The sequence below is a fragment of the Geospiza fortis genome, unplaced genomic scaffold, assembly GCF_000277835.1.
Source record: "Geospiza fortis unplaced genomic scaffold, GeoFor_1.0 scaffold31, whole genome shotgun sequence".
In the NCBI taxonomy this organism is placed as follows: domain Eukaryota; kingdom Metazoa; phylum Chordata; class Aves; order Passeriformes; family Thraupidae; genus Geospiza; species Geospiza fortis.
The window spans coordinates 720693-732557 of NW_005054483.1; the positions used below are offsets into that span (position 1 = coordinate 720693).

The 11865-nt window shown below is 40.3% G+C and overlaps 1 protein-coding gene across 1 annotated transcript in view; it reads right to left on the minus strand.

The window, feature by feature from the left end:
• Positions 1-11859, minus strand: part of CRKL (CRK like proto-oncogene, adaptor protein) — a 17595-nt gene extending 5736 nt beyond the window's left edge. Inside the window, exons 1-2 of the mRNA XM_005428425.3 lie at positions 11458-11859; positions 7886-8348 (exon numbers count right to left, since the gene is read on the minus strand). Of these exons, the coding sequence (XP_005428482.1) occupies positions 7886-8348; positions 11458-11771 (777 nt within the window). The 5' untranslated portion in view covers positions 11772-11859. The remainder of the gene's footprint in view (positions 1-7885; positions 8349-11457) is intronic.
• Positions 11860-11865: the final 6 nt, after the last annotated feature.

An 11865-nucleotide genomic window follows, 5' to 3' on the forward strand; every position in this document is an offset into this window, starting at 1 on the left:
AGGAATGATGACATGTCAAGACTTTCCTACCATTACTATTCTCTTCCTATCTGGCAGTGGAAAATGAGAGAAGTCTAAGCTATGATCAAGCATGAAACAACAGCCCAAATGATGATAAATTATACTCTTACTGTTCAACAGCTGTATTTAATCTGGATCAGGACACTTTACAAAGTGAAATACCCAAACTGACAAGAAGCATTTAAGACAAGCTAAATACTCTTCGGAGATGCTTCTGGAGAGCTGAGCACGTGGTCTGTTACAGCAGCTCTCTGACTTTCCCCCTCCCTTCCTGTTTACTTATTTGACTCTATGTGGTAACTACAGTAAATATTAGAAAAGTTGACATTAGCAGCTAGAAGCTAATTTCACAAAAAGCAGAACCAGCCAATGACTAATGCCCAACAGTTCCTAAGTTTCTTTCCCAAACTATGTCCAAACTCTTTGTAACTGAGCCTCAGTTTTCAAACTACTGCTGTGAAATTCAAAGGAAACAAACTTTAATCTTATTTAAGGAAAACACAGACATTGATACAGTATGTAAAGCAATTTGTCTACATTTTCTAAATAGTATTGAAATTCAGACCAGATGCAGAGAGGCCCTTGGCAACATCCTTAAACTTTTCAGGTGAGACCTGTATATTTTATGTTAAAGAAAAAGCCCTGAGTTTACAAAACAGTGTGCATGTCACTAGATGATCTGAAGCCCATTTAACCCAATTACCATAACAGGTATTTTGGAAGATCACACAGAAGTGAGAACCCTTAAGTGAAATTTAAGATACTTAATAAACTCATTGGCAGTCAGTCACTCAGTGTTATGTCTCTTAAAATAAAATTCGTTGAACTTTGAAACTATTCTCAGAGATTTAGGCCTTATGTGTTGCTCTGCCTTCCCTACTTTTTCTCCACTACTTTGGTTGTATGTGTCCTGTCTGCTCCCCATATCTGAGACTGTCTCACTTGGAACAACTGTAATCTTGTGCTTTTGAGAGAGGAGAAAACTCTTTGAACTCCCTTAAGTTCTTAGGATATAACTGTGGCCATATTATTTCTGAAATGGACATTTTTATATATGCTGCCCCTAACCTCAAACATGAAGCCAGCGTACAGAATTGGGCAGTTAAACACTGCATGTACACACAGAATTCAGAATTTACCCAACTGCCTTTCATCTCTCAGGGCCTGCTGCAGCATGCTCTGATTGTACATTTGCTAAAAAGCACAATTTGTCAGACTCCTCACTCAAGAAGGCTTTAAATAGTAACAAGATGACCTAAACAGGAACCTAGCAAATGTTTCTTTAGGAAAATGCTGATAAGATCTATAAATACTCAGTGTTACATTTGCTACATTTAAATAACCCTTGAAGACAGATTCCAAATTCTAGACCCAACCTGAGGAAGATGCAGCCAATATCACAACAGTTTAAAGCTAATGAGTTGTGTTTCACTACACCATAAACCAAACCCACTCTCAAACCCTTTAATCTTAAAAATAATCTTTTGAATCAAAAATGTGGACCTGCATTTTCTGAGAGTCTGACAATGTCAATCTGTTCATGTCCTGTAGAGATCAATCCATTATTCATTCTGAAGCTCCAGAACAGATATTCTTCTGCTTGGTTCTGAAAGACTCACAGTGTGAATAGGTTTAGAAATCTTTGCTTCAGCTGAGTGAAAAGAATATTTAAAATATGTCTCCTATTGCATGGCAACAAACTGCCCTGTAGATTAAAGATGTAAAATGTGCTTTATGCTGCTGGGTGGGCAAAGCTGCTGCACACCAGCATCTGCCACTAAAGAGAGCTGGCTGACAAAAGCTGCTCAAAACATACTCCCATGTGCTGAGAGCCACTGGAATAGTAAATTAATTTGCAATAACTTTCTACTATTTTTGAGAGGGCTTTCTTTTAAATGAAAGCTGCTGAATATCCTCTTGTGCTATATTATTTTAAAAATGTAGTTTCCCTGAGAAGACTAAATTAAACAGCATGTTGAAATAAGATTTTTGGTGCAGGAACCTTGATTTCATGCTAGACTTACTAATGGATCTTACCTTATAGACCTTAATTTCAAAAATGTCTAGAAAAATCTAGTCAACTAGTCCCTCTATGTATTTTTCCCCCAAGTAAAAGCATTATTTCATAAATATTAAAAGCATTATTTCATAAATTTTAAAGCATGTTAATGCCATTAACATGGTCAGCTGAGGTGCAATCTTCCACTAGAATTATTTAACACATTATTTATTTTCAGAGAATGTTTTAAGCCAGTCAGAAGAATTGTCTTATGATTAGGCACAGGACAGAGTCAGGAGACCTGGTTCTATTCTCATCTCTGCCACAAACTTCCTGTATGACTCTGGACAGCTAATAGCCCTTATCTGCAGATGAGGAGAACACTTCCTTGGACTCAGCATCTCCCAGATCAGCTAATTCAGTTGGGAAGCACACCAGCATCACTGGAATGAAGTATCACTGCTGAAATGAGTAATACTTCTGAAATGCAGCCATTTGGTTACACCCAAGTGATAAAAATCAAAATGTCTTTTAGATAGCATCTTTCATTATGTCCTTGTTAGAGCATGAATTCAAAGCCCTGGGGAAACACAAGCTGTGGAACATGCCAGTCAGAAAGGTTACTTCATTACTCTAGACTCTTCCATACCTGCCTTCCATTTGATTCACACTCTGCAAAAGGTTTCCTGCAAGCCATTTTAGTCAACCAATTCAATGAGTTTTACAGATATTCCAACAATTCTGTGTTAATAATTCTATGGCTGATAAACTTCTGTAATCTAAGTTTAAGGTGATAAAAATGCATTAAAATTCTAAATCATCATTTTAGTCCACTGGGTCAGTGCTATAGAAAACACTGCTCTCTGGAATCTACAGGGTGTTAAACCTCAGTCATTATCCTAATTAGTGTCACAGCTCACCCTCTCTGGTAACACTAACATTCATACCAAAACAGTTCTTCAGGCCAGCTGCCTGTCTGGAGGAGAACAGACAAGGTCCAACCCAGAAAATACCTGATACTCACTGTCCCCAAAGGGGACACGAGAGGCAGAGTTCAGCCACTCTGCACACAGGACAAAAGGACACTGAAGGAAAGCACCAGGCTAAGAGCACAGCTTAATTACTTAATTATCCTTCACTTCTGATGTTCTGGGCCAGAACACAGTTGATGCCCACACTGGAGAATCAAACAGTTCAGAGGAAAAGCTTCATCCATTCTTGAGGCATGAAAGGAGCTTCAAGGGCAACACAGGAATGTGGAAGTGCTAGATGCAATTCATCTGGCCTCACCTAGGAACAGATTAAAACAAAGGAACTTTCCATTTCACTAAGAGCCTGGAAAACTGTCAGAGTAGGGGCTACAGCATCAAAAAAGTGCTGCTTTTCATGACAGGTGGTAGCCTGTCTCCTTACAGTCACTGTCCTGACTGTACAGAATTTGGAGAGTTCACTTTCAGTTCAACCGTTATAGCAACTAAAGGTCCCTGCTCAAAAATTTACCCAAATATAGGATCAATACTTTGCTTAAAATCCAGACTTTGTGGGTTAGATGCATTTTAATGTGTAACACAGCTAGGCTAAGTTTCCTTGGCTTAAGAAAAACACAATGCTTGTTGTCTACTGAAAGAAGTAGCCTAATTTCCTAATTAAGAAAGTTCTACTGCTAGCACATTTTGGCCTACTTGTCTCAGCTCTCCTTTGAAGAGGGAAAAAGTTAACTGTAACCTAATTGTAACAAGCTCCAGAGAAATACTGTAAGTCAGTTATATAATTATGGTGGATGGATATTTATTTCACCGAAACATTGCAGGTTAACTCTGTACTAGCAAACACACACATGTGTGATTGCTACATCACAAAAAGGTAAACTACTTAACACTATAATCCTGGCACAAGGCTATAAAAAGCCAACACTAGTATAAAAACTTTTAAAAATACAGTGCAACTCTTGTTTAAAAAAAATACAAATCTTTGATTCAGTAACACTGTTAAGTCTAGAGATGAACTCTAGAACCACTGCTGCCTTCAAAATTAACTATGACACTGAATAGAGCATTTAAGAATCATTTTTTAAGCAAACCAGGTATAAATCTGGTGGCTGCTGTTGGTCTCCCATTGTCTGGCTCCCTACCCTATTTAATTCCATTTTATAAGTGAATATAGAATTTGTTGTTCATGTCCTGCTTGGAGCTTGTCAGTTTGAAACAAGGCTTCATGAGCACCCTATTTCTAATAGGCTGGCTATAGAATTACTACAAGTTTTTAAAGGCTGGGAAACTTTCAGGTAGACTTTGCTGTTCTGGATCACAGTAACAGTGCCAGAGAGACAAATCCATCACCTTCTTAAAGTGTAAATCCTTTGAACATGGGATTGGCCTCCTGGTTTTCCCACAGTAACCAGCAGGATGGAAGAACAGCAGTGCATAACCCTGTGGTGCTGAGTTTTGGTCCCAAAAAGCACAGGACACTGTAACCCTGTCCTGCATACCCCTTCCTCTGCAGCACCAGAAAGGAAGGAAATCGTTTCTTGGCTAGAAATACACAAGTAAAGAAACAGACCTGGCTTCTCGGCTGTTGAGCTTTTCGGTTTGGGCTTGGGTTTGGTGGTTTCTATTTTTATTTTGCAGCTTGCTTGTTTAGTGGTTTGGGTGTTTTTAATGCAGAATTCATAATATCCTACCCATATTAGTAATGAAGTTAGTTGTAGTGAGAAGCTGCAAACTTCAATCTGTAGAATTTAATGTTCATTAAAAACATTAAATCTGAACTGCCAAAGTAACTTAACAGACGAGCATATGTAAATCTTAGAAATACATGTAATTTATTGTAGGCTTTACTAACTGTTCCCTGGTGCAGGGAGATGCCCAAAATTCCATGTACCACCAGCTGCAAGCTTTGAGGTAATGTCTATACTTACAATTACCATTTTAGCCTATAAACAGATTAATTTTTAATTTTAGAGAGTAACAGTGGAGTATATAACACAATAGGATCAAGTCAACACTTACACATTAGTAACTTCAACAACACCAATATTGTTACCCAGAGAGGCTGTGACAACAACATCCCTGGAAATGTCCAAGCCCACATTGGATGGGGCTTGGATCCACCTGGGATAGTGGGAGGTGTCCCTGCCCATGGCAGGGGTGAGATGAAATGAGCTCTAAGGTCCCATCCAACCCAAACCACTCTGTGATTCTATATAATGTTAAATAAACTTAGCCCAGCAAAAATAAATGCCCTATCAACTATCCTAGAGAAATAAAACTGTAGTTGCTCTTAAATTGTCACACTTTTAAATTCAGCAGTTGAATTCATCTTTATCCAACTATCAGATCTCATTTCAGATTTTCTGTAGAATAATCATTTGGTCACTTACATTTTCCATGTAAGAAATTAAAAAAAAAACCAAAAACAAAAATCAGCTTGCTTACAAACAAACTTCTCTGTAACAGGCTATAAATTCTTACCTTTTCTTAAAGAAAAATTCTGCCAGCTTTGTAAACAATCATGGTGTACAATGGAAATACTGCACTTGCAGGCAGGGAGCTTGTCCCATTTTCAAGCTGGACCAAGAAGAATGACACTGCTCCACTTAAAAGGAAGCTGAGCAGATTACTGTGCCATGGCTTTATTTACTCCAGATGCTGTTCTCTTCCTTTTTAGTCCTGTCTGTGTGCTGACCACACAAGGCTACAGCCAGCAAACAGATATTTTGCTTTCACGTTGCTTTATCAGTTGAAATGAGGTTGCACAATCAGTGATTACACTCACAAGGTGTTCTACCTGTAGCAGCTGAACAGCCACTTGGGGTACACCTATTCTGAGGGGGAGAACTGTCAAATAATATTTTTATCAAAGAACACCATTAACTTTCTTCCCCAAAACAGTCCCATAACCTGTTTTTTGTCTAACACTACTTTCAGTGGTCTTACAAAACAGAAGTTTCAAATGGTTCAGTTTATTTGGTAATGTGTAGAGCCCTCACAAGGCTGGGATTAAATATTTTATCAGGGCCCTGCAGGGGTTTGGCAAACTAAAGGAAAATAATGAAAAGAAGCTGAATTATTTTTTTCTTTAAGAATAGCCTATGTGACAAAAAAAAAATACTGCTATAATGAACCTATGCATGGATTGATATGGAGAAAGTGCAATCACTGATTTCAATGAAAATGTAGAGCAGTTCCCAGAATTCTGCTTCTGAAAGCCACAGTGTGCATGAGGTACACTAGCAAAGAAAACAGACTGCATGGGAAGACAAAATATGCCAGTGCTGGGAGACCCAAAAACGTGAGGCACTGATTAGAGGATGAGAAGAATCTCTCAAACAAAACTTGAGTAATTTGAAGGTTCAAACCAAGTCAAACCTATTTGTTGGCCAGAGAATTAATCCTACTGGTGTCCTAGAGCAGCTAAACTGATGGGGTTAACTAGGTCACTTAAGGGGGGGCAAGTCAGAAAAGTCTACATGTAAGGACCAACCTTCCAAATGGCTCTGCTCCCTGCAGCAGTGCAAGTTCCCTGAAGTAATTCCATGACACATTGACAGCATAACAAAATCAATCTCTTGCCTTGCTTTGCTTGCAGAAGCATGAGTAGTTTTGGCAGGAATTTTCTGTACAGTGCAGTTGGCAGTGAATTTACACTTTGTTCTATGATAATTTTCACACACTGTTCACAAATAACAAGCTGCTAGATTTCACAAGACAAAGAAATTCCAGTGATTCATATTTAACTTTTAACCCCACAAGAGTAACCTTAGAAGTCTTACAAATACAGGAGTAAAGCAATTAGGGTGAGCACTCTGAATAATGGGAAGTCACAAACACAACCTTCCAAATTTCAGTCAAAAGTAGCAGCCATAGGTTACAGCTTTAACTTGCAAAGTAACTGAGCAAAAACAACAGGAAAAGTTCTAAAGTATTTTAAAAACCATTATTATTTTACTTGCTAAAATGTTGCTGCTTCCTATGCTTGTTTGCTTGCATTTGTGCCTGGAAGTATTGCAGCATGCTCAAATTTCACTTTTTCCAGGTGAGACATTTTTTTGAAATACAGGTTAATTAGCCTTCAGTATCATCTAAATGTAAAAGTATCAGTATTCTGGATGTAGCTTTGAAAAACAACTTCCAATCAATCATTTATTCCAGTTAAACTAGAAGTATGATATGAATTCTTTACTATTTACAGAATAGCACTCTAAAGTTTTACAAGATATGTCTAATAAAAATAAAATTTAAAATGCAATAGCAAGCACAAAAACTTGCAGCACTTTAGAGGTTACACTACACTCCTCACCCCCAGTTTAAGGTTCCTTAAATTCCACTTTTGAAAACCAAAGCAAAAGGGACTGGAATATGTCTGATATATTCTGCCCAGGTTTCAGCTCAGCACAAGATCTTCAAGTGCATCTCAGAGCTGAGGATCAGAAACACCAAGTGCATCAGCCAGCAACCTTTACCTTTCTCTGAGGGATGCCACTGTCAGTTCTTAGCCTGGAACTCTACAATGATGAAGGAAACATCTCTTTCCTTCCCCAGGATTAGGTGGAGAAGCAAAGCCATCCTCTCACTAGCACTTCTTCAGCATGGGTACACTCTTCAGCATGTTACCCTTGTAACATCTGCACAGTTGAACAAGCAAGCAGGGAGGCAAAACAGGGGTCCTAAAGTTATTTACTAAGTTACTTTTCTCAAAGGAAGTGGTATAGATGAAGCAATCCTTGTGGATGTTTCTTCAGAATGTAACCTAACTTCTCAGTCCCTCGACATAAATAAGCAGACTCCACATGAAGTCATCATACCAATTTTTAGTTTCTTCTTTCACAAGGCAATTGAAAACTCTGAGACTGGAGGAAAAACTTACCTCTAATGCCAGCGCAGTCTTGTCATAAGCACAGGGAACTCTCTTTTGGACAGCTTTGGCATAGACTGGTCCATTCTGTGTGGATGGCAGAGGATTGATCACTGCTCCAGGTGTGCTGGATACTGAGGGCAGGGGAGTTGCGGTCTGAGGCTGAGCGTAAGCGTGGGCAGGTTCTGGGATCCCGTAACTGTTGGAATTCCTGTTCCCATGCTTCCCAACAGAAGGTCTGCCCAGCTTTTCTACATAAGGAACAGGAATCATCCCTATCCGACCCTCCTTGTTTCTGGCACTCCACCACTGTTCCTCTGGCTTCTCCACAATTGCCAGCAGCTCTCCCTTTTTAAATGGAAGATCCTCGGCGTCGTTGCCGTGGAAGTCATAGAGAGTCCGAACGTACTCCAGGTTTTCCTCTGCAGTGGACATGGCAGGGGCAGATCCAGATCCCATTGGGGGGCTTGGATACCTGAGGGTTTGGTAAAAGGAACAGCTATTGGTTTGTATTGCCAGTAACAAAGCTAAGTGCCAGGTCTGCAGTAGGAACATCAATAGAGAAGAGTTACTTGGATCTGTAACAAAATCATTGCCTTGGTAGCACTCTGAGGTATTTAATAACTCACACTTCTCAACATATGACTTAAATACCCAAAGTAGCTTCCCCAGAAGCCAAATATAATCTATCATGGGATGCAGAAAACTGGGAGAAATAATGCAAAATCTTCATCCACCTGTTCTGGACTGTTGTGAAGATCTTAGAGTCAAATTAATTCTATAGCTTAAGTTATGAGAGTAATGATACAGAAAACCAAATTAAGACTGTTTGGGTGATTGAGGTGGAAGGGCAACACATAAAAGTGTAGCTGTGAATCTCTCCAAGAGTCCCCTGCCACCTCCAAAGTCATCCAAATAATTTTAATTTCAGCATCCACTTCTAAAGAATTCAGTAAGTAAATGCTAGACTTGAAGCAGTGTAGGGGAAAAAGGGAACAAAAGTAAGATGGTATGACATCTTCATAAAGACTGTAAGAAATACTTGCATCCACTGATAAGAAGGAACTAAGGAAAAAAAAAAGCAACCCTTCTATAAATATTCCTTTGCCTATTAACCATATTATCTATAATTTATTTACATAATTGTTTATTACTATGTCCATCATTTGTCAAATACAGTCACTTTGTTGTCTGTGTTAATATATAAGATTGTCCATCAAATGAGAATGCTTTCACTATTTTCATCATAAATGTTATACATTTTATTCAGAGCAGCTGTCAAAAAGCCTCAGTGGATATAGGCCACAGCAGATACTTATTATCTAAGCTATGAGAGCAAGAATGCATGTCATTAGCCTACTTCAATTCTCTTCTGCTACTTGCAAAACACGATGGAAGTCAAATCCCTGTGATTTTTGCAAGATATGCCAGAAGCCCTGAAGATAAAGATATTCCATCTTTCAGACACCCTGCTGCAGCCAGAGCAGGGAATCAGGAGCAATTGCTCTGCATAAGGAAGGCTTCAGGAACATCAGCAAGGATGGTCAGAGCTCACTACCAGAGATGCAAAACAAACAGAAAGTTTAAAATGGTCCATTTAGAACTGTTTTAAAAGTTTAAGATGTCATCCCCAAGATCTAGAAGTACTGAAGAGCTCAATATAGAAACCACCTTTCAGACTGTACTTTGTGAAATTAAAAGAATGAACAGCTTTCAAAAGCACAAGCATCTGTGCCCAGGAAAATGCCAGAGAAATAAGAATTAGCATAACAGTTCTGAAGCACATACCCCTGTTCTAAATCCGGTCCATTAAAAATAAAAACCCCAAAAATCTGGGAATGCTACCTTACATCCTCCCCCTTGCAGCAGGAAGTCTCCTTTGCACAGCATTTAAAATCATCAACCACATAACTGATTTTTCTAAGAGTTTTAACAAAGTCATGCTAAGTAAAAACACCCAGTTGGATGCCATTTGTAGCTCTATAAAAAAGCTTAAAAAGTCAATTCACTGCAGGTTAGGTCCCATTTGTCTCTGTGCTGAGAGAACAATATGCAACCAAAACCTTGAAAATAAGATGGTACTAAAATGCTCACAGAACATTTCACACAGGACTCCTCACAAATACCAAGTGTGCAAGTGCAATCAGCTCTAAGTTCTCAAGTGTTTTGAGAAAGCCAAGCCAATCATGGCCATAAATGATTAAGAACAAATTACTGCATCCAGAAGGGTTCAAGAGTACCCAGGCTGGAGAACAGAGGTAAGCATGAAGATTGCTTCAGCCTAGGACTTTTTTGCTTCCCAACTCCCCACAAGTTTAAGCATGCATGCAACACTGGGCAGCTCCATTCCTGCAATGGTGAAAAAGATTTTTTTTCATCTACCCATCTCTGTAGCCACAATCAGTACCAAAAGGCTGCCAGCAGCTTGAAGGGTTGCTGAAGGTTGTGCTTTCTGTCACATCCTGCCCATCACTTGACAGCTTTCAGAATGACTTTTGAACACTTGAGTTTTTCAACTTGACAAGCTATTGTCAATCTTTGACAAGTGACTGTCATTAAGCACTGGCCCATGCCAAGGTTCAATTGTGATTATAAACCGCAAAGTTATTCCTCCCTCTTAAGAGCTTGCTAATCTGCAAAACATAATAAAATATTAAAATGCAGAATTCAGAAGTGAACCAATTTGGATTTATTTTTTTAATATGTCACTGGTTTTCTCTTATTTATTTTAATTTCATTCTATCCAGGAAGCCCAAAAGTTTTGACAAAAGATACTGAGAAAGGTTTTATTAATTAAAAGTAAGGAATATATTCTAGGGTTCTTCATAAGCAGTTCACTGATGCATGTTGCAGGTATGTCCCATGCTGGGACCAGGACAAAGAAGGAGCTCATAGCCAAGTCACATTTTCCCATTCTCCTAGAACAGCATTTGTCAGTGAAGTGTATGGTATATGCAGATATAGATGAACAGTGCCATAAGCAAACTGTGAGAAATAAGTGAAATAAGTGTTTTACTTTTTTTTGACACAGAAATGCCACTCTAGAAGTCTGGGAAATGCTGCCCTAGAATGTATTAATGCTGACTTAACAGGGTGAAGCAGTCTAATCACATAAAAGCCAGCTCTATTGTAATCAGTGTGGGTGCAGGGGTAGACAGCAAACTAAGCTCAGAGGCTGTACTTCCATCAGGGAGAGGACTGGTGAACCAGCTTCTCAACCATCCTTGGAACGGAGACAATGCTAGAAGAAAAGGGTAACACAAAAAGGGTGACGTGCGACCACACCCTCTCTCAAAGCAATTACAGCCCGTGCAGAGGTCCATGGTACCTTCACACACAAGGTCATCACAGGCACCGTGGATTATTTGACTGGAAGAGCAACACTTTTAATTGTCGGCGAGGTCCAGAGAGTTAAGAAGGCCCAGTGTTAGAAACGAATTTATTAGTATTTATTCATAGCATCTACATCCAGTGCCAGGCTCCCGGAGCTACTGGGCTGGACTGTGACACCTCTCCAGGTCGCACCTCCTGGCGCCACTCGGGCAGAGGTGGCGGAGGGTGTGGCGGGGGCGGGGGACACTCACCTGGGCGCGGGCTCGATGAGGGTGGTGGTGTCCAGGTAGTGGATCTTATAGAACTCCAGCAGGGCGGGCAGGTGCTCGAACTCCTGGTCGCCGATCTTAAAGCGGCGGTTGGGCAGGGAGTTGATGATGTAGTGGGAAACGCGGGAGTTCTCGGACACCGAGAGCACGTAGTCCCCCGGGCAGGTGGACGAGTCCCGCACCAGGAACATGCCGTGCCGCTGCCCCTGCAGCCGCGTCTGCGCCTCCGCCCGGGACACCGGGCCCACGTACCAGCTGGAGCGGTCCGACGAATCGAAGCGAGCGGCGGAGGACATGGCTCCGGGCGGGGAAGGGGAAGGAAAGGGAAGAAGGAAGGTGAGGAGCCCGAAGGCCCAGGCGGAGGAAGAGACCCGGCGGAGGCCTGGGCAG